General features: G+C 39.8%; 1 protein-coding gene across 1 annotated transcript in view; it reads right to left on the reverse strand.

Moving 5' to 3' along the window:
* Positions 1-27,264, reverse strand: part of LOC140686645 (serine/threonine-protein kinase Nek10-like) — a 77,700-nt gene that overhangs the window by 24,866 nt on the left and 25,570 nt on the right. Inside the window, 5 exon segments of the mRNA XM_072940848.1 lie at positions 7,111-7,251; positions 7,351-7,388; positions 23,455-23,509; positions 24,976-25,062; positions 25,155-25,338. Coding sequence (XP_072796949.1) covers positions 7,111-7,251; positions 7,351-7,388; positions 23,455-23,509; positions 24,976-25,062; positions 25,155-25,338 — 505 coding nt within the window.

Raw genomic sequence — 27,264 nt, forward strand, 5'->3', positions numbered from 1 at the left:
TCATATAAACTGTGTATCTTACTGAGGGTCATTTCCAAAACGACTTTGAAAGCCACTGCTGTAGAAAATCTATAGTATTACCTCATGTTTTCCTTTCCTCTTTTGCAATAAATGGTGACACATCATAAGACCGTTTTACAATTTTTTAAAAAAATATTTGGGGGGGTAATTAGGCTAATTTATTTACTTATTTTCTTACTAGAAGTACTGGGGATTGAACCCAAGACTAATGCAGGCGAGGCATGCACTCTACCACAGAGCTATACCCTCCCCCATTACAGTGTTTATCTTCAGTCTGTCACAAAGATTCTTCTTGTCAACACGCAGTTACGGCTCATTATTTATAACTGCTACTGAGCAGTATGACATGTTCTGAATGCATCATAGTTTCTCAGCCACTTCTGGGAACTTAGCTTGCTTTCAATTGTGTTCTAAGTGATGCTACAGTGAGTATACATGCACATGCCACAATGTGCATGAGCACAAGAAGTCTTTTAGAGTAAATGAGGAGAAATTAAATAGCTGAGTATAGATATTTCCTATTTTAACAAATACATTCTGAAGTGGATAAATCAATTTGCACTCTGACCAGAAGACAATCCATTTTTCTACACCTTGATCAACACTATATATTATCAAATGCTTCGATTCTGCAAATCTGATTTTGTTTTATTTTGCATTTATCTGAATGCTGATGAGGTTTACTGCACTTTGGTGAATTTTCTGTTTGGGTCCCAAGCTTCTTTTTTCTTACTGATTTGTAAATACTCTTTACATTGTCTGATTACTACTCCCTTTATTGTATTTTACACTTAACCTGTGTTTTTACCTAATCTGCTATTTCTTTTCAACTTAAAGGGCAGTTCCCAACCCCATTACCTAGACTACAGGCAATTTGTAATCTCACCACCAAAACAGTGTTTCAGGTCCCTCCTGCAACCATTTCGTGACAAGACAGGATGTCATGACTACTTCAGCACTCTGGGCTGCTCTGGCAGGATTACTGGGATGTGAGTGATCACAGGGGTTAGAGTTGGGGAGAAAGAGTTAAATCTGAGACTGGTAGTGATGGGAGTCTGGCTGTAACATTTGCAAGTCCTCTTGATTTCCTGAACAACTTCAGCTAATACTGGGTAGGAGAATTATTATTCCTCCTTTTCTATCTTATTAAATCATTGCTCTTTTTTATATTCCCCATCCCAAAATGTGTATTTATTTAGGTCTTAATAATTTTAGGACAGCAAAAATGGTAAAAATTCAAATAGATATCTTTTAAAATTTGTGTTCTTTAGTTAAATATTAGTAACTACCAAGATTGCAGCAAACGTTAGCCACATCATTTTGAGTTTTAAAGCATTCTCTCAATCTTTCAGTTTAGCACACTGAAATTACTATGCATCCTAAATACTCAAAAACATTGCAAGCCGTGTTTAAATAGACAATATTATTCTATTTTTATTAAAACAAACTTCCCTTAAAAAGACATCATAGAAGCTGACCATATTGCAATGTCAGATCTACAGAGTATGTCCATGATTCATATCTATGTGGTTCCTATTGCAAAAGATAGACAGTATTTGGTCTCATTAAAATTTAAATGTGATCCAAGTTTAAAATTGGAATACTCCATGGTCCTTTTATAGTTTTGTTAAAATAGTGAACCTTATTACGTTTTTAAAACTTAGAAGGAAACTACAAAATTCACTGTAAGAGGCAATTTACTTAAAGTGTCAAAAATTGTATTTACTAGCATAAGCATGACATTAGACAGCCAGCATTTCCCTCTGGGGTGGCAGGAGGACCCGGAGGAAGACCAGTGCTTTGGTAGCATGGACGTGGGCAAGGTGCGGGGGAGGGTTTTACACATTTCGTCTCATGTCATCCTAAGAACCGTTCTGAAGGGTAGTCATTTTTATCCTCATTTTATAGATGACTGAGATTAAGAAAACTGTCCAACCAAGACTGCAGAGCTGGGATATGAAATGAGGCGGCCCCTTAACACTACCCTGACTCATCCTCCTGACTCAGCACTGGGAGACTGTGAAATCATGGACATTTCCTCTGGTTACTTCAAATATGAAATAATATTTATGCTCCTTCCCAGGCCTGAAATACTATTCCTCTTCTTAAAAGGAGTTGCTATGTTTAACATGTTTTACCTGTACCTTTGAACATTTAATGGTCAAATCTTTTTGGAAAGCAGGTACATGTAATAAACTGGACGCGTGTGGTCTCTGCAGCTGTGCAGTGCACTCCAGTCTGCCTTATCATCTCATGGCACATTAAGGTGGCCAAGTTAGTTGCCCATTCCTGGTGCTTTGAGGCATGATTTATATTATATATCCCGTCTCCTGAAACTACAATTCACAACACAAGCCCGGAGCTGTTAAGTACTATAAGTTGAATAAAAGATGGATTACATACATTCCCCCAGTTGACCAAAGTGTAGTACCAGCCTATTTCTGAATTCTCTCTGCTGAGAGTTGGGAATTTTTGAACAACTAGGGAAGAGAGTTTCAAGCAGGAGCTCCTTGAAAAAGTAAAAAATGTTTTCCCTTTGTGAATGGGGCCAAAACATACATGGGTTTCTCTATATGGGAACAACCACCCTCCTGAAAGACAGTACAACCTTGTAAACTTAAGGATGGTGAACAGATTTGCTCTGGCCCCTTTCTTTTCCTTTTGTAAAATGCAATAAAGGAACTCAACTGTAGTTTAAACCTACAAATGCTCAGCAGTGAATCTCTGCACAGCAGTGTGGAAGGCACTAGACGCTAGACCAAGAACACTGAACTCACAAGGGGTTCTTGGGAGGTCCACCCGGAGAACCACAGGATGGGGGACAGAGAGTTGATGCCAAAGTCCCATTTGAGAAGACCATGAAGAATGAGTACGATTTCAATAGGCATATGACTGGGGTTTGGTGTGAGGGAAGGTCTATTTGAGTGGCAGCTTCTGAGTGAGAGGAAGTTCCAGCAAAGGACAGGAGTCAGCCAAGTGCCCAGTCTGTCCTGCGTTCAGGACCATGGAGAGGTACAGTCCTGGGTGAGCTGAAGGGGTAGTCAGGGGCCATATGAGACGGTGACGTCAGGCAAGATGATCTCATGAGTAGAGGCTGGAGCCGAAGCCAGGCCCATGTAGAGCAGCACATGGTGACTGTGGGGAGCAGGAGCCCAGGAGGGGCTGAAGCTCCGACCTGAGTCACTGAGAGAACGACTCTCTTGGAGGAGAGTGGGGAGGAAGTGAGAGAGGTGATGGCGGGAGTGGAGGTGGGGGCGGCATGGAATCCTTCCCAACACGGACCACCAGACAGCTCCACAATAGGGAGAAATGATAAGCAAGAGACTCGACAGTCTGGGCCCAGTGCCCCCACCGCCCGCTCCCCTGCAGAACTTCCCATGGAATGACAGGAAGCTGCATCAAAGCCTCAGCCCTTCTGTTTGGTATCTAGACAAGTGGGGGCACCGGGCAGATGGGTGGGGAAGGGGAGGATGGTCCAGAAGATGGTGTTATGCCCACCTCCAGCATAAAGGGGTTTTACTTCCTCTAAATGAGTGCCAGCAAGGAACCGGTTAGAACCCAATGGTGTAACTGCATGGCAGTGACAAGGACCTAACCTGACATGACCCAGTGCTCCCTGTAATATAATTAGCACTGCAGCTTAGGCACCCCCCATGGGTTTCTCTGTGTGCATCATGTGTAAGGACATGTGCAAAGGGGACATATATGACTGGGCATTCCAGGGGCAAGAGCTGTCAATCAAAAGACCACTGCTAAGCGAGGGTAAAAGAGGAGGGACAAAGACCATTGCTATCTGCCCTTGGATCAGCCCGCCTCCCGTTCTTAGGGGTGTATTTTCCCTTCCCTAAATAAATCCTTTACAATCTTTTCTGCACAAACCACCATCTACCGTCTGTATTTCTATCTTTCAAGTAAGACAAGAACTGTGGTCTTTTCCCTGCCCCTTTGGGAGTAACACCTCCTTTCATTCCAGCCTCAGGAACAAGCCGTTTAAAGGCCAAAGAAGCAAGGCTACGTTGAGGCCCTTCAATCTTGAATTCTGGTAGAATCATCTTTATACAATGGGCTGAATCTGTGCGTGTGTACGGATTACAGTTTCCTCCAGTTTCAAACTGTGTCTTTCATTATTTTTTTTCAAAATACATCACCTGAGCATTTTTAAAGTTGTTAAGTCCCTTAAAATGACTACCTAATACACATGGCAAGATGCTGTGTGGAACATTCACTGCTGTATTATTTCTCACACTCACTTTTGACCTCAGGAGACTCCCATCATCAAGAAGCAGAGCGTGAGGCTAGCACCTCCCCAAGACGGGGAGGAGAGAGGAGCCAGGGAACAGAGAGGGTACATTCCTGGGCTTTAAAAAGCTATGTCTAAGCAAAAGGCAGAGAGAGTCAACAGACCTACAGCTGAACAAACTCTTCTTTCTGCCCCTTCTGGGTAAGAGAAAGCTTCTCCGAGGAGGGAGGATGAAGAAACAAGGAGAAGAAAAGAGAGTGTCAGAAAAGATTCAAGTTCCAGCTCACTTTGGGCCAAGCCTGGGGTGGGGACAGTGAGAAGGGGAGAGTGGCTGATGGGATTCTCTCTAGGTCTGGGGGTTCAAGGGTGGTAAGTCTGGGGGCCTGGTCCCACAGGGAACTCTGGGGGGTCAGCCATGCAGAAGTGCCCTGTGCCATATGACACAGGATGGAACAGGGCAGTAAAGATGGCTTCCTGGGGTGTCAGAGCAGCAGGGCTCTGCTCAGCTCCCACATCTCCACCTCTGGAGAGGTGGGGAAGAACAGGCCAGCCCTCCCAGGCCCTGGGGAGGTGAATGGACAGAGTAAGTGCTACAGAGGTCCTGCCTTCATGTAAAGGGGACACAGGCCCGAATGGAAACGTGGGCTGTGATTTGCCTGTAGGCTAACTGATTATGTTTTCTGATGTGTGAAATAGGGCCCCAATATAAAAATTAAGTTCAGTTTTGGGGAAATGTTTTACAGACAGGTTTATTTTTTCCCCCCTGAGTTTGTGATCAAAAAAGAACATATGCATTTGGTTTAGTTCATATCACCTGGCCCCTCCCAGGCCTAGTTGTTCCTGGGATATGCTACCATCACTAACAGAGTCATACTGCCTCCCTTTATTCCTACTAGAGGGAACTTTTTTCTCTGAAAGTCAGCTCTCTTGAAGAAGCTCAGAATTCTCCAGGAGAAAATACTATGGTGGGAAAATGCTACGTTCAGCGCTATAGATGCAAAAGCTAACCAAGCTACAGGAGTTTGGTGATGCACAAGGTACTTCTGTATCACCACAGCATGAGACAGAAGTGCGCATTTACAGGTCAACACAGGCAAGATCATGTTCCAACACAGCCACCTGGCCCTCTAAGATAACAGTTCCCATGGGAAATGATGCTCATGCTCTTGGGAGCATGCCCAGGTTTTCACAAGTTTCTCTCCTCCCCGACACTTTTTTCCCCCCAGAAAATTCAGGCAATACACGACCCTAGTTGTTGGTTATGCATAATGGAATGAAGCCTGGTTTGCAGATGAGGTAATAGAAGTGGATGGGGCTGGTACCAGTTTTTTGTGACTTGATAAAGCAACCAATAGTCCAAGTTTACCTGCAGCATTTAAAAATGTATGACTTCTATAATATGGAGAAAACCATTTTGCATTAAGATCAAAGAAAACAAAGATTTTGGCTTTTTTATTTGAAAGTGAGATAACTCATAGATAGTAACCCAAATTTTCCCATATGCATCACAGTGTATTCTCCAGTATTAGTAGAAACTAATCATTCTTTATAGGGAAACTTCAGCATTCACTGACAACAATTAAGATGCTATATATATGTGTTATTTTAAATAAAAATACATCCATCAGTAAATTTTTAAAAATTAGACAGTATAACAAACTGTAGGTCTAAGAAGTATATTACATGTGAACAGTGCTAAATGGTTTGTTTAAATATCCAGAGATCGCTGACATCAAGCCAAGTCTCAAACCCAACACTCCCTTCAGGAAAAGCAATTTCTATTAGGAGTCACAACAGAACTTGAAATTGCTTATCTAGGTATGTGTTCTGTTCTCACTATTATAAAGCCGATCAACAATCATTTTAGCTTCATGATTATGTTATGAACTTACCTTATGCCAAAATAGCAGGGGTACAGCATGGTCAACAGATAGTTTTGAACATCTTAATAACAAAGCCATCTTTTTTTCGCATCTATGCTGATGGTGTAAATGGCCCCAAACTGTCAGTAACTCTTCCAAAGCACATTTAATAAATGTGGAGACACGGACTAATATTACAGTAAATCAATTCACATCTCCTATGTTCACTATACCTGTTAACTCTACAAAAAAATGTGAATTAAGGAAGCCAAAGTGAAAACAGTACCCAGAAATAATTCTGAATTAGCCAAAGTAGTAAAATAGAACATTATACTCGGGGGTCATACACTCATACATATGTTTAAAGCACAATCACTAATTTTTTTCCCTGAATTGTCCAGGTTTAGCTAAAAACTTACTATTACTGTTGAACTTTGGTCCTCTTTAACAGAAATTAGAAATATTAATTCACATACTTTTTTCTCAAACCATTACTGTAAAATTTTATATTTTAAGAATCCATAATTTTTACATTCCTTGAGAAACAATATATAATATTGTTTTAATCAAATTTACTAACTGTAAAGAAGTATCTGTGTCAGAGTAAAGGAGATAAGAAAAAGATACACTTTACTCTCTTGTATCATTAGGTGTAGGGCTCACATAAGTATGTATGTAAAACACAATTACTACTTTTTGTTAGTAGGTATGCACTGTCAGCCTCAAAATTCAACTGGCTAACATTCCTACCAAAGCAAAAATGCAGCTTTTAGAAAAACAACCTACACTAGCTCATTAAATAAGTGAACACAGAAAGCATTTAGACTCTGTTAACTTGCCAAACTAATAATGGTAGAAAATGAAACAAAACTCTCCTGCTGTTTGTAGTAAAATTACCTCCCAAGCAACATTCAGACATTTCAGGCCCAACCATCAACCTTCTCCACCCACGTGCATCTGACATCAACTTGACCTAACGGGTACTACCATGGTGTCTGAGACTGCGAAGAATCACAGCAGGGAGGCTGTGGGCCTGCCACCCTGTCACTACCTCAGCCTCTAGCTCCTTAACATGGGCCCTGAGCATGAGGGGTGGCACTTTCAGAAGCAGGTCAAGAGGCAGCAAAGCTGAAGAAATAAAAGGGAGAAAGATATGAGACTTTAACATACAATACATTGAATTTCAGGGAGGTATGGATGATTTTACTGCCTCCAACACTAAATTACCTGGTCTTGGTCTTGATCCTATTCCACCAGTGAAGTCACTGAAAACAGAATTAGAAGGATTTATTCGACTTGGATTGTGACTAACATTTACTGAAAACCTATACCCCACTATGGTTCACGTGTGAACATAAAGGTACTTTTCTCTGAGGATGCTCTCAAAAGTTCAATAAAGAGTGAAAATAAACATATTTGAAACCAGAGCAGAGCAGACACTCTATGACCAAGGCCTCTTCCTGCCACAGTTGTTTATAAGCTCTAAGAATGATTCTGAGCCTAAATCTTACTACCTTGAGTGATTTTCTTGTCACATTTAAAATCAAAACAACTTATTTTGTATTAGAAAGAAATGACATTTAAAATTTTACATGTAATATCTTCCATGCTTTAGTTCTGCTGTCTTGAAGAAGAAATTATCACTATTCCTATAAAATGAGATGAGTTTTGCATTTAAGATGACTATATTTTTCCTTAATTCCCCAGTGTTATTAACATCACTCGTTTGCCCTACCATAAAATTCTCGATTTAATGATCATTTTGCAACTTGGTCTCAGCGCCTTCCACCTAGTGGAAGAGGCATTAGACCCTACAAAGGGGAGCCATGAATAAACTTCAACCTTGTTTTTTTCTCTACTGTAATCAAGTCAGTTTATATTTCTTTTTAAAATTTTTAATAGACTTTATTCTTTTAGAGCAGTTTCAGGTTCACAGCAGAATTGAACAAAATACAGAGCTCACACATAGCCCTCCCCACCCACACGTATATACTCCCCTTCCCTCAACATCCCTCATCAGTGAGGCATAATTGGTACAGTCGATGAATGAACATGGGTACATTATTATCAAACAAAGTCCATAGTTTACATCAGAGTTCACTCTTGATGTTGTACATTCTATGGGCTTTGACAAATGCATAATCACATGTAGCCACCACTATAGTATCATACAGAATAATTTCATTGCCCTAAAATCCCTTGTGCTCCATCTATTCATTCCTCCCTCCCTCCCTCTCCCCAAACCCCTGGAAACCATGATCTTTTTATCATTTCTGTAGCTGTGCCTTTTCTAGGATATGATTTGGTTGGAATCATACAGTTTGTAGCCTTTTCAGACTGGTAGAGCCAATTTCTTATTAGTTTTTTTTTTAATGAAAGAAGAGCCATCTATGCCCTGAGAAGTTATGAGAACCATACTTTAATTTAATGCAATACAACAAAGGTGCATCAAATATCTGAGTGGAGTTGCAGATGCCTACACAGGCAGTGCACTGAAACTCTGTCCATATACGGACCACATCTGCTTCGGCTCTCCACTCCTCTGGGGCAAAGGGCCAGCTCAGGGAGGAGGGAAAAAAACACACTTATAGGAACAGAGCCAGCTTGAGCTTGACTCTCGGGACTTCTGCTCCAGCAACTTTGGAGCAGACCCCACCCCTAGCAGGGCACTGATGGCCACTGAGCCAAGAGGAAGTCCTGCCTCAGATCTGGTGCCAGCTCTAGCTCCTCCATCTCCAGCCCCACCTCCTACCAAGCTGATAGCTACCAATACACCCTGAGGAAAGGGGTGAGTTGCAACAACATCAAATCCAGCTCTCCCACAAAAGGCCCTGGGCACATGCAGTTTGCATGGGGATGGTCCCACACAAGAACACCCATTTCAAGACTGCAGTGGATAACTGTCTCATCTCAGTTTGTAGAGGCAGAAAGTTAAGCAAAATAAAAAGTCAGAGGAACTACTCTCGATTAAAAAGCAAAAGGAACCCTGTGAAAATAAATAATGAAACAGAAATAAACACTAAATCAGATATAGAATTCATATGTAGGTAATAAAAAGTTAACTGAATAAAGGAAAATAATTGATTTCAACACTGAACATTTTAACAAGAAATTAGAAAATATAAAAAAAAGACTCAACCAGAAATGAATGACTCAATAGCTTAAATAAAAAACACACCAGAAGAAATAAACAATAGACTTAGTGATACAGAAGACACATAAATGATCTGGAAGACAGAATAATGGAAATCACTGAATCAGACAGCAGGAAGAAAAACACATTTTAAAGAAGAGTGTAATTTTAACAGATCTCTAGTATAAAATTAAGGATTCCAACTTTCACATTATAGGGGCTCCAGAAGGAAGGGGGGGGATCAAAAAATACTTGAGGAACTTATAGCTGAAAACTAAAAAAGTGAACAGATATTTAGGTACAGGAGCACACAGAGTCTCAAACAAAATGAAACGAAACACCAAAACATAGCATAACTAAAATGGCAAAAGTTAAAAATAGAGTTTTCTAAAGGTAGCAAGAGAAAAACAGTTGTATACAAGGGAATCCCCATAAGGCTATCAGCTAATTCTCTGCAGAAATTCTGCAGGCCAGAAGAGAGTGGCATGATATATCAAATGTACTGAAAGGGAAAAACCTGCAACCTAGGGTACTCTGCCCAGCAAGATTATCAATTAGAAAAGAAGGAGAAATAAAAAACTTCTCAGACAAGCAAAAACTATAAGAATTCAGCAATACTAAACCTACCCTAAAAAAAATGTTGAAGGGTCATTTCTAAATGGAAAAGATGCAAGAATCCACCGGAAAAGGAAAATCACAATAGGGAAGGCAAATAAATAAAAGGATTGATGATACTTAAATAAGAGAGTACAACACAGCTTCAAAAAAAATAAATTATTTTTGTGTAAGCAATTATAACTACAATTAAGCAAAAGGATAAACACCAATATGTAAACTAGGACAACAAAATACATAATTTGGGGATAGGGTGGTAAAAATGTAGATCTTTTAGAATGTGTTTGAATTCACATGACCCTCAGTTTAAAAAAAGTAGATACAGTTATGGGTCAACAAACTTGTAAACCAGGGTAACCACTAACTGAAAACATACAGAAGATTCACAAAAACCAAAAAGGAACACAAGCATAATACAAAATGAAACCATCAAACCATAAAAGGAAAAACAAAATGAAGAAATGATGAAAGAAGAATTACAAAGTCAAACTGAAAACAGGGTTTAACGAGAAAAAAGCACATACCTATCAACAATTACTATAATGTCAATTGATTAAATGCTTCAATCAAAAAATATACAGTGGCAGATTAGATTCTAAAAAAAGGACCAACAATATGCTGCCTACAAGGGACTCACTTCAGGGTGAAAACCATACAGACTGAAAGTGAGGGGATGGAAGAAGATATTTCATGCAAATAGAAACTATAAGACAGTGAAGGTAGCGATACTTATATCAGACAAAACAGGCTTTAAAACAAAGTTCATAAAGAAAGGCAAAGAAGGATATTACACAATGATAAGGGGTCAATAAAAGAAGAGGATATTACACTTGTTATGATATATAGACCCAATTAAAGAACATCCAAATACAAATACTAAAAACAAATACTAACAGACATAAAGGGAGAAAAGGACAAGAAAACAATAACAGAAGACTTTAACACCCCACTGACATCAATAGACAGACCTTCCAGACATAAAATCAATAAGGCAACAGAGGGCCTAAAGGACAAAATAAGCCAGTTGGACTTAACTGATATCTTCAGGGCACTATGTCCAAAAAAGCCCAGAATACACATTCTTTTCAAGACTGCACGGAACATTCTCTAGAAGAGACCAAATATACTAGGTCACAAAATAAGCCCCAACAAATTTAAGAGGATAGAAATTGCAAGCATCTTTTCTGACCACAACAGTATGAAACTAGAAATCAACCACAGAAAGAAAGACAACGGGAAAAAATGAACACATATACACTAGATAACATTCTACTACAAAACCAATGGGTCAATGATGAAATCAAAGAAGAAATCAGAAAATACCTCGAGACAAATGACAACGAAACACAAGCTCACAAAATCTCTGGGATGCAGCAAAAGCAGTTCTAAGAGGGAAGTTCATAGTAATGTAGGATTTCCACAAAAAAAAAAGGAAAAATCTCAAACAAACCACCTAACATACCATGTAAAAGAATTAGAAAAAGAAGAACAAACAAAACCCAAAGTCAGTAGAAGGAAGGAAATAGTAAAGATCAAAGAGGAAATAAACAACATAGAGATTAAAAAAAATTGAAAGGATCAATAAAATCAAGAGCTAGGTTTTTGAAAAGCCAAACCAAATCAACAAGCCTCTAGACCAGCTCACCTAGAAGAAAAGGGAGAGGACCCAAATAAAATAAGAAATGAAAGAGGAGAAACAACTGATACCACAGAAATAGGAAAAAAACTGTAAGAGAATACTATGAATAGTTACATGCCAACAAATTAGACAATCTAGAAGAAATGGGTACGTTTTTAGAAACAGCCTGCCAAAACTGAGTCAAAAAGAAACAGATTAATTTGAATAGACCGATCAGTAGAAGCGAAATAGAATCTGTAACAAAAACAAAACTCCCTGAAAACAAAATCCAGGGCTGAACAGCTTCACTGGGAAATTCTACCAAATAAACAAAGAAGAACTTAAACTTATCCTTCTGAAACTTTTCCAAAAGATTGAAAAGGAGGGAACACTCCCAAAGTCATGCCATGAAGCCACCATCATTCTGATACTAAAACCAGACAAAGACTACGAAAGAAAGAAAATTATAGGCCAGTATTTTTTTATGAATATAGATACAAAAATCCTCAATAAAGTATTAGCAAACTGAATCCAACAACACATAAAGAGGATCATACACCATGATCAAGTTGGATTCATTCCAAGGATGGTTCAACATACACAAATCAATCAATGTGATACAGCACATTAACAAAAGACAAAAACCACATGATCATCTCAATAGATGCAGAAAAAGCATTTGATAAAATTCAATATCCGCTGATGACAACTCTCACCAAAGCAGGTATAGAGGGAACAAATCTCAACATAATAAAAAGCCATTTACAACAAACCCAGAGTCAACACTAAACAGTGAAAAGTTGAAAGCCTATCACTAAATTCAAGAAACAAGACGAGGATGCCCATTCTCACCACTTCTACTCAATATAGCATTTAAAGTCCTTGCCACACCAATCAGACAAGAAAAACAAACAAATGTATCCAAATTGGAAGGGAGGGGGTAAAACTCACTATTTGTGGGTGTCATGGTACTCTATATAGAGAAACCTGAAGACTCCACACAAAAATCTTTAGAACAAATGAATTCAGCAATGCAGTAAGGTACAAGATTAATATACAGAAATCTGTTGCACTTCTTTACACTAACAATAAAATAGCAGAAAGAGAAAGTGAAATAACAGTACCGCTTAACATCACACCAGAGTATATATCTGGAGGGAACTCTAATGCAAAAAGATACATGCACACCAATGTTCATAGCAGCACTGTATACAACAGTCAAGACACGGAAGCAATCTAAATGTCCATCAACAGATGACCAGATAAAGAAGTTGTAGTATATTTATGCAATGAAATACTACTCTGAAATAAAAAAGAATAAAATAATGCCATTTGCAGCAACATGGATGGACTGGATAATGTCATTCTAAGTGAAGTAAGCCAGAAAGAGAAAAGAAAAATACTGTATGATATCACTTATACGTGGAATCTAAACAAAAAAAGAGAAAAAAGGACACTACGAACTCATCTACAAAACAGAAACAGACTTGCAGACTTAGTAAACAATCTTATGGTTACTGGGGAAAGGAGGTGGGAAGGGATAAATTTGAGGGTTTGAGATTTACAAATGCTAGCCACTGTATATAAAAATACTTTTAAAAAGTTTCTTTTGTACAGCACAGGGAACTATGTTCAATATCTTGTAATAACCCTTAATGGAAAAAAAATTAAAATGAATATATGTACATATATGCATGACTGGGACATTGTCCTGTACACCAAAGATTCACATTGTAATTGACTGTACTTCAATAAAAATAAAATAAAATCATACCAGATTATAAAATAGAATAAAATAGCAAGGTATAAACTTAACCAAGGACGTGAAAGACCTATATGCTAAAAACCATAAAGCACTGATAAAGGAAATGCAAGATGCTACAAAGAAATGGAAAGATAGCCTATGTTCTTAGATTGGAAGAATTAATATTGTCTAAGAGCTGTACTACCCAAAGCATTCTACATATTTACTGTGATCCCTTCTGAAATACTCAGAACGTATTTCATGGAACTAGAACAAATAAATCTAAAATTTATGTGGAATCACAAAAGACCCAGAATTATCAACGCAATCCTGAGGGAAAAGAAGAAAGCTGGATGCATAATCTTTCTAGACTCCAGACAATACTACAAAACTTCAGTAATCAAAACAGCTTGGAATTTGCACAAAAACAGACATATAGCTCAAAGGAACAGAATAGAGAGCCCATAAATAAATCCACAATTGAGAAAAGAGTGGTGCTGGGAAAACTGGACAGCTACATGTAAAATAATGAAATCAGAACAGTCCCCCAGACCATGCATAAAAATAAACTCAAAGTGACTTAAAGACATAAATATAAGACATGATACCAAAAAAATTCCTAGAAGAGAACATAGGCAGAATACTCTTTGACATAAATTGTAGCAATATCTTTTTGGATCTGTCTTCTAAGGCAAAACAAAGACAAGTAAAAATAAACAAGGAACATGATCAAACTTAAACAGTTTTGTCCAGCAAAGGAAACCACAGACAGACAAAATTAAAAGACAGCCTATGAAATGGGAGAAAATATTTGCAAATGATATGACCAACAATGGGTTAATATCCAAAATATACAAAAAGCTCATAATACTCAGTATTTTTTAAAAAGCACAAACAGCCCAATTAAAAACAGGAAGAGACCAGAATAGACATTTTTCCTAAGGAGATATTCAGATGGCCAACAGGCACATGAACAGATGCTCAACACTGTTAATCATCAGACAAATGCAAGTCAAAACCACCATGAGATATCACCTCGCACCTATCAGAATGGCCATTATCAAAAAGTCTACAAATAACAAATGTTGGACAGGATGTGGAGAAAAGGGAGACTTCATCAATGTTTATAGGAATGTAAATTGGTGCAGCCCCTATGGGAAACAGTATGGAGGTTCCTCAAAAAGCTAAAAATAGAACTACCATATGATACAACAGTTCCATTCTCGGGTATGTATCCAGGAAAAAAACATTGAAAAGATACATGCATCCCAATGTTGAAAGGAACACTATTTACAATAGCCAAGCAATCCATCAACAGATGAATGGATAAAGAAGATATGGGGTGTGGGTGTGGGTATGGGTGTGTGTTCACATATATGAATATTACTCAGCCATAGAAAAGAATGAAATTCTGCCACTTTCAGTAACATGCATGGATGTGGAAAATATTATGCTTAATGAAATAAGTCAGATACAGAGGGACAAATACTGTATGCTATCCTTTTACGTGGGATCTAAAATATAATATAAACATTTATGTAAAACAGAAACAGACTCACACATATGGAAAACATACTAGTGGTTACCAAAGGGGAAAAGGAAAGGGGAGGGGTAAATTAAGGGAATGGAATTAAGAGATACAAAACTCTAAGTATAAAATAAACAATAAGGACATATTGTATAGCACAGGGAATTACAGATATTATCTTGCAATAACTTGAGAAGTAGTACAACCTACAAAAATACTGAATCACTATGCTGTACAGCTGAAACTAACACAATATTGTAAATCAAGTGTACTTCACTTAAAAAGATACTTTGTTTAAGAAAAAATGTGCTACTGGGTATGTGTGAAATAGACCTCTCTGGCTAGGCTGAGTTGCTTTCAACTTTGCTGCCCCTTCATAGAATTCTAAGTTACTCTTTAAGAAACTTCAGGGAATCTTTAAAAATAACTATCACATATTCATTCATTCATTCATTCAAAAATATTTAGTAAGCAACCACTGTGTGTAGGCAGTGTGCTAGACACTGGAGATGGGGTGGTGAAAAGAAATAGTTTCTATAATCTTGGAAGTTACAAGATTGCACAGGTCGAGCAGAAAAACTGTTCATATCTCTGGGAATTATATCACAGATCACAAGAAAACAGTTATCTGTCATTTCAAAATAGATCAAACTCTTAATCAGAAAGGACAACTTTTAACGATAAAGTTGTTTGGTCCACAAGGGTGGACAAAAGATGGAAATTATGCACAGCCTGAGGACAGTCTGCCTCTAGACTGGACCAGATTGAATGTTTATGTCCAATATAACATTACGGCTGTAGAGGGTAGTTTCCATGACAACGCAAGCTAGAAAAGATAGAAATGGTTTAACACAAAGAAGACATTCCAGAAATGTTTTATGGTGAAAAAGCTTATCATAATGAAGCTTGTGTCCTCTGAAAGTTTTGAAATGGGCATTGACCAACAGCACTTCAGACTGATAAAACAGAATTTCAGAGAAATGGAAGGTTAAAAAAATTCTGAAAGGTCATCACTTCCAACTCTCTTCAGCCCTGGTGCGACTTATGCAGAATTCATAAGCCACACCAGAAACTGAAGCCCTGACTATGAGTGTTAGCCTATGACTCCCACCCCAGACCACTCCATGTAAGGTGGCAATTGGAGGTACTACCTTTGTAATGTTTAAAACCAAGTTTGCAATGATTGCTTCAATGGAAGGTAAATAATTTGGATAATTATCTTGTCAGGGGAGTCTTGGTCATAAAGGAGATGGAATCTAGAACTTGATACCTCATAAATTCTTTCAAATATCTCTCCGAACAAAGGAAATATTTTCACATGCATTGTGAGTGCAGCATATCATTTAATTCAATCTTGTAAAGCAGTCAACACACTAACGCTGATAAAAAGAAGAGACATTTAACCTTATGAAATGAGAGACGTGGCTTACACATTAAGATGATGCAACTGCACCATCTGAGCTAACTAGGGTTTAGAGCAGGAGAGTCTCTTTCAGGTGGTGACGCTCATAAACATGTCCCGTGTGAAGAAGTGACACTATGGAGAGTTGCCTTCTCCGGCTCAGTAAGAGCCTCTTATCCACCTATAACGTTAATGGAGCTGATACCACTACAGGAAGGGGTATGGCACTCCTGTGGCTCTCCACCTGTCCTCCACTGACAGCTAGAAACTAATAAGCAATAAGCCAGGGAATTTTAGAACTGTCACAGAAAAGGAATACAACGGTCTTACTGACAGTAAATTGTTGTTGTAAAACTGCTTGATTGTGATATTGGCAGATAAGCCAGGTCAATTCTGGCAAGTATTTATTCAACTTAAACAAAACTAGATCTGGGTTATGAAAAAGCAGTTGAGGGGAGAGAACAGCAGCAAGTCAAAATAAGCAAGGCTTCTGCTACCGAGAGGCCAGATCCCAAGTTCCTGAGGTTACACAAGGACTTTCGAGTCACATGTATGATACTGGATGGACACAAACGTTCACAGTCATCTTTATACACAAAGCCTGGAGTCAGGCACACACCCTTGAATACAGTTATGCATACCCTGATTTGCCAAAGAAGCTGTGAACTGCAGGCATCTCTGATACCTCAACTATTCCATGTCTCAAACCAGCCTGCCCATGCTACCCTGTTTCCTTGGCAACAGGATGCAAACATGCGTGGAAAAATCTTATTGCCTGAGCAACAGGATCTTTAAAAAGGTCTTAATCTGTGACTATGGCAAAGGCTGTAGGTTTAAGCCAGTAGGTAATGTTTTAGTCATATTACAGAGAGAGACACAGAATTTACGCTAAGATAACAGTCATTTATCTATTAAATGACAATTATTTGTGACCTGGGGAATGCAAAGATGGGCCAGCCATAGTCTGGTTTCTGCCAGCACATGGTAATAAACACTAATTGATGAATCAACTGATGTTTTAAGAGGATCATAATACAGTGACCAAAGCTTACTGGGACTTGAGTGCATGTATTAAAGAGGCTGCAGCCTCTGTGCGTATTAACAAATTTTACTCTGTAGGATAATTTCTTGTAAATTGAAATAAACTGCTATGATACACTGAATTAGAACTATCAACACATATATCAACTAAGTGAGACTATAAAACCCAGACAAACTGATAAAGGCCAAGCCCATTTGTAATTTTCCCCCAGCAAACTGAGGCAGGAAATTTTACATCATTTAGATCATTGAAAATGATTAAAGTTGTAAATTTCAAAGACCGTCCTAACTGTTGAATTTTTAAGCACTTTTTTCATGACACAGACATCAACTCAGCTTTTGGTTAACTCTGTGTATATGCAAATAAAAATCAAGTAAACATTAACAATAAGGATATTTATTCCACATAATTATTGTAAAATAGATAATATTTTGTGCTCATTAAGACTTTGACCATGAAAAGTCAATTCCATTTTCCTTCTTAACTTCTTCTAATTTTGGAGATGTACATATCAAAATAAGAGACGATTTCCACAAATACTATAATTAACTTCAACATGTGAGTTCAAATCTCTCAAACTGGGAATGTGAAAATGCTACAACCGCTTAAGAAAATACTTTGAGTTTCTTAAAAAGTTAAGCACACACCTACATACGACCCAGCCATTTCACTTATAGGTATTTACCCCAAAGGAAAAAAGTGTATGTCCATACAAACACAAAGGTTCATAGCAGCTTTATGTGTAATAGCCAAATACTGGAACTCAAATGTCCATTAACAGATGAACAGATAAACAACCCAAGGTATATCCATACAATGGACTAATAGTTGACAGTGAAAAGAAATGAACTGTTGATACACAAAACAACACAGACAGATTTTGAATTAATCATCCTGACTGCAAGAGTTCCAGACAAATAACAGTATGTACTATATAATCCCATGTATATTAAATTCTAAATCACAAACCAATCCACAGTGCAGCAAGCAGACTAGTGATTGCCTGGGGTGGGGGGTGAGGAGCAGGAGCAAAGGGCACAAATGGGCACCAGGACACTGTTGGATGGATATGTTCACTATCTTAATCGTGATTTCACAGGATGTGCATACTCAGAACATCTATTTTCACACTTTAAATAAGTGTAGTTTATTTTGTGTGAATTTTACCTCTTTGAAGCTGTTGAAACCAAGTAATTTCTCCCATTCTCATTCAAGAAAATTTATTCAAAAAGACCATCAAAAGATCTGTGTGCATTCATTAAAAGCAGTATTATGAGAAGCATACCATTAAGTTAATTTTCATCTGCCTTTTGTTACTTAATGGATGGAACTTAAATGTAAGGGGGATGAAGTTATCTTACAGTTCTGCATCTTTAGGAGTGCTAACCAGTTAGCCCTCGAGAGAGTATGAGTGACTGTAGTTAAATCAGCTACTTGGTGACAACTCAAATTGATAAAAATTTGTAGGAGTATCACAAGGAAAACTATTTACAACTCTGCAATCACATGTGAGGAATAAAGATGCAAAATCAAATCTCTGTTCTCGCAAACCAAAGGCATAACTAAAAGCAAATTATCCTGAGTGAATACTGAATGACCTGTTTATTGTCAGGAAACGTGGGTGACCTGGAAGTTCTCCACGGGCTACTCATATACTATTAGAAAAGCTACACTGACACCTCCAGGTCTTCTGGGAAGGGCTGCTACATGACATCCTGGTACAGGAGACTTAGTACATGAAGCCCTGGGAATGGAGATTGGAGACTCTGCTTTGAATGAGTGAAAGGCTGCAATTCCAGAGCCAAGGAATGGGGCACTTGCCACTGATCCAATACCTCAGATTTGCGTATGGCTTCCAGTACTTTTGGTGATTTAGGGACGAAGAGTTGAGATCTGGGAGGAGGCTGGCAAGAAAAGGAGCCCAAAGAAATCATTCTCTGGTTTAAAGTGACTTCTGCTAAATAGTTCATAGAAGGAATATGGACTTCTAAGAGCTGGAGCCTCTTTCCGGGTCTTGCATTAATTATATTCCTGAAAAAATTTTACCAACTGATAATGTCTTGGATCGCATCACCAGGGTGCCTTCCAGTTCAATATCAATTTTTCTTTCATCAGCCTTGAGAATCCAGTACTTCCCAGAGGAGGCAGGAGTTCCCCTTCCTAGTTCCATCTGCTAATGTTGTATCCATTTGCCTGGTCCATTTGCTCAAGAGAGTCTATCTCAAGTGGCTAGGGAGGTGCCTTGGTTCTTTAGCAGGCAATTGGCTTAAATCTAGCTCCTGGTATCTGAGATGACCAAAGCTGAGCATATATGCTTAAACTTTCTCTCCGTACTGTTCAGCCTGAATCAAGACTGAATTCTAAATCCTGGAAGTTGTGCTCAGATCAAGTGTGCTCCTCTCTGTGGCTTCTTCTCATTGGGACCAATTCCCTTGTCCTAGGAGCCAATGAGGCTCCTCAAAGGGGAGAGCTGCCCAGGGTCTCATCATAACTCATTTCCCACTGAATACGTGGCATAAAATAGCCAAAAGTGTCCACAGGCTTTATTTTCCATTTATCTTTATTATATTTTGTAGCTCTGCCATCTTCTTTTGGATTCTAACTTTTCATTTAGCTTTTAAATACAGTGCGGGAGGGTTTTACATTTCATACCAATAAACCAAGAAACCCAGGATAATTCCAAACAAATTAGGTTGCAAATAACTTCAGCCTTATTTAATGCCTTTTAAAGAATTATAAATGTATGTTGGAGTGGTCTCCTTTTAATTCATAGAAGCTCTGGGGGTAACCTGGAAGGAAGTCAAAAAGTTACTCACTTTCTCTCCTCTTATTTGTTATGAAGTATAGGCTATTTCTTGTCACATATTTTCTTGTAAAGTCTACCCATCTCCCCTACACTGTGAGTTCCCTGAGAGGCGAGAGTGTGCCTTAAACCAGCTCGTTGTCCATGATGGGTGTCACACTGGCCCACACGTGGCGCAGCTTTAGCTCAGATTCTAGTCACCGGTTCACGTATGCACACGCCTTCTGACACTTCAGCCTCAACACTGGGGCCAATTTCCCCCTGTTGACTTAGTTGTTAACCTCAAGTTAAAGCCCACTCATAGTGTCCCTATGTCAATGAGCTTCAGATTATACTTCTGCTTTCTGTTAATTCTAGTTTATTCAATTTGCTAGAAATGTTTAGACAATGATGACCTTTTAATATCTGTTTCAAGCTTTAACATACATACTACATATGTTTCTTTTGTTTTTGAAGGTTTGGACTTCAATTGAAATCTTGTAAATAAGACAACATTGCACTCATCCTTTCAGGTAAAAAGGACTAGAATTATTTGGCAATGCTAAGATTCCTAAATTCACCTGACTGAAAATTTCCAGCTTAATAAAAATTCTCTTAACTGGGGAATGCACCCATATGTCATAATTTATTTTTGTACTAAAATACTTGTTTTCTATCTCTTCTATGTACTTAAGCAACTTTGTATCACTGAGTAAAGTATCCAATAATAGAGAAAAAAGTCTTTTGAAGATGTTCTAAAAAATATAATCACAAAACTTAAAAGGGAATAGTTAGATTCCAAAGTGCGCTTGTTAATTCTTTTAGGGGAGGACATGGAACCCTCTCTCACGTGCAGACAGACCAGCTCACAGAAGTCTACTGAACTCACAACGTGGTCGAGGTACAGAAACTCTGGTGCCAGAGTTGAGGACGCAGCTACTCCATGGTGCCAATCAGACCCCCAGCTCCATGGCCAAGCTCCCATCTCCCACTCCTGTCCCCCTACTTGCTGGGCTGAGTCAGCAACAGCTCCCATGTTCCAGGCTCCTGTGTGTGGCATCCTTGTCTGCAGCAACTGGAAGCAGAGCTGCTGGGTCAGGGATGGGGACCCAGAGATGGGGGTTCTTCTAACCCAGGCCCACATTCCCACAAACATTTATTTTGGTTCCCTTGAGGGGCTGGACTGTTTCTCTCCCCACTGCTCTCTATCTTCTAACCACTGCTTCTCTGCACCTTGGCGCACTGAAGAACACTGTGGGCTCCTACGGGATTCCTTGATGACGTACTTGGTATATTTCACACTCTGATACATTTTCTGAATTTTGCTACTAGCAACACTGGAAAAGATTTAGGAAATAAAAAGGCTCCACCCTAACCCTTCCTGACTCTCACTTGGAAAAGATAAAGTCATCAGTGAGGTAGTATCTTTGACTCAACAGAATTGATTTGCCATGTGCCCCTTCCTTTGCTGCCTAACTGAAGGCCTCGGGACTTTGCCAGGCAGGTTCTCCATCCTGAAATTCATTTCCACGATGCTCTTCCCAGCACCCTCAAACCCAGCAGTGATTGTGGACCCTTCTGGACTGCTCGGCATGCACACAGACCCTGAAGGGACCTGAAGGGACTCGGCCCTCCCCACAGCAGTGACAGGGCCTGATCCAAGCCAGGCTGACCTGACTCTCTTGCATTGGATCCTAAGAGAGGTGACAGAGAGATGGAACAAATGGGCTGGGAGCCCGTTCGGCCCACCATCACAGCCTTCACAATTCTTCCAGGAGTGCCTCCTCCACAGACTTCCAGGGCCAAACTGGCTCCTGCCCCTTGGTAGGTTGATTCTGTGGGATCCTAATTCTGTAAGTCCCCCATGGCCTTCTAATGAAGCCTGTTACACAGGTCAGCCCGAGTCAGGGTCTCCTGCTGCACCCACAAAGCCCGACTGGTAAAGCAGATCCACAGCCTCAGCCTTTTGTCACCAGCCCTCAGCCACTGCCTCGGCCAGCATCACCCGCGGCTCCACGCCTGCGGGCTGTCACCACCACTGACACGGACCTGGCCTGCACTGGTGCCGTAGACCCGGAACTGCGGGCAGCCCTTCCACCTGTCCCTGCTCAGTCTCCTGCCACCTCGATACCAGCTCTTCCTAGTTGACCAAACTCCTGAGTCTAGATCATCCTCTCAGCAGCAGACCTGGAACTTCATGTAATAAATAGAAACCACCAAGCGTAATCATTCTCTTCTTTGCCTCCTGAGCTGACTGTTATCTTTGCCTCCCTTTCTTCAGACACAGATGAAGGGTTGTCCCTCCTGCCTTCCCAGTCCTGCTCTCCGGCTCCAGCTGCTCAGTTCCCCTCCGTCTTCAGTCTCCCCTCAGGCCACTCACCCACAGTCATCCTGATTCTAGAAGGCCTTTCCCATCAAACATTCCCCACCAGGTCACGGTCCAGCTCACACCTCACCTTCTCTAACTTGCTCTTCACCCCTGCCTCTGCAATTCACAAAAACCACCAGTCAGGCTTCTGCTCCCACCAATCTCACCTAAGGCCACTGAATTGCTCTTGTGAAGGTCACCAGGGACATGACAAAGGCCAGATCAGAGAGTTTCATTTTAGTCCTTAGCCTAAGAGACAACTGTGGCAGAAAGTGCTTAGTTGCTGCAAAATAAAAATCTTTCAGAACCGAATGCCCCAACTGTCCTCATTCTCCCTTGCAGCTAAATGTGTTCACGTGACTAAGTCCTGGTCTGTGACCAGAAGGGAAGGGAATGACATCTGGGTCACATCCCTAAAAGGAATGGCATTTCCTGACTTCCACATCCCACTGCCTGCCACCTGGGTTGTGGCTGTGACACGGTCCACCTCTGACACATCTGCCATGAGCATGAGACCTACACCCTGGGGATGCGGAAAAACAAGACATAAGGAGCCAGGGCCCCAGTGATCTCAGGAAGCGCTACTGCCCTACCTCCCTGAGCTCAGCGAGACTGACTGAGGGGCTGAGGATCACAGGGCCAGATCAAACCCCAGGCCCCAGCTCAGTACCCCTCCCAGTACGCTCCCAGTATGCTCCCAGTACGCTCTGTGGTAGAGTCAGCTCTGGGAGGGTGGGCTCCAACAGCCTCCAGGATCGCATGCCCATGGTAGCCTCTGCTATCGGGTATCAGTCTAGCCACCAAAACCTCAGCTTGGCAGAGTCTAGAAGCAGAAACTGACAGGTATATGTAGAATAGATAAACAAGAGAAGATTATACTGTACAGCACAGGGAAATATATACAAGATCTTGGGGTAGCTCATGGTGAAAAAGTACGCGACAATGAATATATGTATGTTCATGTATAACTGAAAATTGTGCACTACACAGGAAATTGACACAATGTTGTAAACTGACTATAACTCAATAACATAAAATTTTAACAAAAATTTAAAAAATAAAAAAAATATTTCCAGGAGCTCAGTGTGTACATACTTACCTTGTTTGGGATTGTCCTTCTCCTCCTGAAGCACTGAAACTTATCTTTAAAGTGCCTGAAACAAGAAAATAAAAATATCTTCACATTTTCCTGCTGCAAATGTTTTATTTATTTCCTCATTCATTTGTTTAAATAATCTCTAAGCAACTGTACCTACTGTGAAGACTGTCCTCCCTTAGGAAAGCATCAGCTGAAATATCATGTTGCAAATTACTATTTACTTGACAGGTTTTTTAAGTGTCTATCCCTAAAGAAAAGGTGCTAAACAAAGAAACTCCATTATTATCAGCTAACATAGTACAGTAAAGTATTTATGTCAGAATCATCCTAAATCCCTTGCCAAGCAGCGATAAGTAACCACATGCAAATTAAGGGTCCAGCTTTCCCTTCCTCACTTCCCCACCGACCCCTTGTCCTTGTTACTGGGGATGGACAACCCTGAGTTCATCTCAAAACAGTCAGTGATTAATTGCTTCCAGGTCTTGCTACATATGTTTAAATACATGAGTATTCTTATTGCAAAATATTTATGTATTCCCAGTTGGAAATCAAGATATTTTATTTAGCAGCCTGGAATTTATAGGGAAAACAGAACAGGGTGTTGGAAATCGTAACTGTCCCAGAAAACCCAGAACATCTATTCTCCATTTTGATGAACCAATTAATTTTGGAAAGGGATGAAGAATGAAACAAAATCCTTAGGCTTTTATTCTGATCCTCAGAGAGAACATCCTAAACCTTCTTTTACGAAATGTTCGCAGTATAGTCACTGATGAGATGGGATTATTTACACTTAATCAATTTCAGAGTATTTCTAATTATCCTCTTTAATATTCCATCAACTTACTCTTTAAAAGAATCATTCTTATCTCTCCATTAACTATTTTAGCTGGTCTTTTCTTTCAGTTTCAGATTTGTTGGGTGAGATTATTATACTGAATCCTATCTTTCTATTAGGAACATTCTTTACATTTTATTTAAATGTATCTTGACTATTTTCTTTACTGTTTCGAATTAAGAGTAAAGGTTCATTTTTACTGAATTTACCTAGCATTTTCCTGTAATTCTACACAATTAAAACATTTATTTTACTTTAGAGTTTTAAGTATAATACATCCCTTTGCATTACTTTAAATAAAGTTGTATGAAACAGTCTACACCAAGACGAATTTCTTCTCCAGGTTCCTAACCTCCAATCAACAGACTCGTAAAAGGTCACCTCCATTATTTCTTGGGTTGTTAATTCTGTTTCCAAATAAGTTATCTCCACTCCCCAGTTAGAACCTGCATTTGCTGCAAGAAATAATGAAACTATTCATTTGACAGGAGGCAGTGGAAGACCACAGTGCTGTTGGCCTCTGGGCTTTGTCGGAGTGACAGACACACATGTCCTAATTAATGTGTACTGCACCTAGGAAGCAAACCACTCAGTTATATGTGTGGTGACAACTACCTGACTCCTGGGTACCAGTCCCAAACCACTACCTTCTGGAACCCTACAAACAGAAAAAGAAGCCTTACTGAATGTAGATTCCTTCAAAGGGCTTGAACTAGAGATGCTGGAGTTATCCAAAATGTCCAATTCATCATCGAGCTCTGCATATATATCTGCACAGTAATAAAAAATAAAAAGTAAATGAACCTTGAAATAGAAGGGAGTCAAGGGTGCATTCATGCTGTAACCCTTTCACTAGAAATACGTTTGTCAATATTTTACAGGTTGAAAGTATCATCTGACAAGATTCCGTCACAGGCCCTGACTTCGTCCTTCCCACAGGGCGCCAGGAACCCCTCAGGGGGCAGGTCTGAGCTTTCTGAAAGCTCACTTTTCAGGCTGCCTGCTCCGCTGCTGCTGCTACTCAAGCTTGCCTTCTCAAAGGTTTCCTGAAAGAGAAATTCAGTTTTTAATACCCACTTCTTTCTTTTTTCTGCGGGACCTAAACCTCATTAGAATATATCTTAAAAGGACTAAAGTATCATTACAAATATTGGTGCTGAAGTCACATCAGTGGGTCCACTGACACATATGCTATAAAGTTCATGGAGTCCATGATGACAAAAAAAGTGGGTCTGCAAGCTACCACTGGACAAAAAAGAATGGGTGTGGCAAAGTGTTTAGTAGCAAAGGTCTGCGCTGTCTGGTGAAAGAAAAGGTAGCACTAAGGAATAGACGTGCAGAACAATTCTAGAGGTAGGTGGCCAAGATGCAAGAGAAGAAAGGTGCTGAGCTCACCTCCCTCAGGCATAGCACAATACCAAGCACTTACAGAGTGACTCGTGGTGGGAATGACTGGAATCCAGAAGAAAATATGTTCTACAACTAAAGGTATAAAGAAGGGGCGGTTGGATCAAGGCGACAGACTAGAAGGATGTGGAACTCATCTCCACCAACAAATACATCAAAAACACTTCTACTTGTGGAATACAGTGCTCACAGAATGCTTAACTCTGACAGAATATCTCATAAAATCAAAACTTCTCCTATGAGACACATCACCATGTAACTGGGTGGGACAAATAAAAAGAATTGGGATGGGACCTGTGCCCCTGGGAGGGAGCTATGGAAGAGGGAAGGTTCCCTCACCTTTGGAAGCCTATTCACCAGTCGGGAGACTAGCTGGGACAGAAGGGAACTTCAGAGGCTCGGAGGAGAGAGCAGTCCTCGATATGCAGCAGACAGAACAGGGGGCCCAGCACAGAGGATGTGTGCCATCTTGCTCATTCTCCAGCCTAAGACACATGTCCACTAGTGTGTGGTGGCTAGGTGCTGACCTGGGCTTCAGAGGAAGGACTCCAGGCAGAGAAGTGGGGTTGGCTGGGTGGAGACAGACTGAAGGGGATGGAGTGTGGTACAGGCCACAACTGAGAGAGTGTGAAAGGGAGCCTGCATCTGCCATAAAGAGCCCCACAGTTAACAAGCACACACAAAGGGAGGGGCAGGACACTGACTGCAGCAGAAAGAATGAAAAAAGATGAAGGCAATATAAGAGACCCATGGGAAAATGTAAAGCATGCCAATCTATACATGATAGAGGCCCGAGAAGGAGAAGAGAAAAGGGGGTCAAAACATATTTGAAAGAATTATGACTGAAAACTTTCTGACGCTGTAGAAGGAAACAGATATCCAGGTACAGGAAGTGGAGAAGGTCTCAAGCAAGATGAACCCAAAGAGAACTAAGGCATATTAAAATTTAAATGGCAAAAGTCAAAGCTAAAGAGAGGATTCAAAGGCAGCAAGAGGAAAACAAAGAGTTAGCTACAAGGGATCCCCTCCTATAAGGCTATCAGCTGATTTCTCTACAGAAATGTTGCAGGCCAGAAGGGAGTGGCACAGTACATCCAAAGTCCTGGCAGAGAAAAACCTGCAACCTAGGATACCATGCCCAGAAAGGTGAATATTTAGAATAGGGGAGACAGATAATTTCTCAGACAACTAAAAATTAAAATAGAACAATACTAAACCTATCCTAAAATAAATATTGGAAGGTCTTCTCTGAGTAGAAAAGAAGCAAGAATCTATAGAAAAGAAAACTGTAACTAGAAAAGCAAATGATAACTACCATGAACAGCAAAAAGATAAACATGAAGATGTAAAAGAGAACATCAAATCACAAAATGTGGACGAGGTGAATAATAAAATGCAGATTTTTCTTTTTTTTATATAACTTATTTGAGCTTACATGATGACCAGTCTAAACCAAGTATATATAGTAATGGGTTAACATATATGAAAAACATGGTAACCACAAACCAAAACCATATAATAGAGTCACAAAAACCCAAAAGAAGAAAACTCAAGTATAATATGAA

The sequence above is a fragment of the Vicugna pacos genome, chromosome 17, assembly GCF_048564905.1.
Source record: "Vicugna pacos chromosome 17, VicPac4, whole genome shotgun sequence".
Lineage (NCBI taxonomy): Eukaryota > Metazoa > Chordata > Mammalia > Artiodactyla > Camelidae > Vicugna > Vicugna pacos.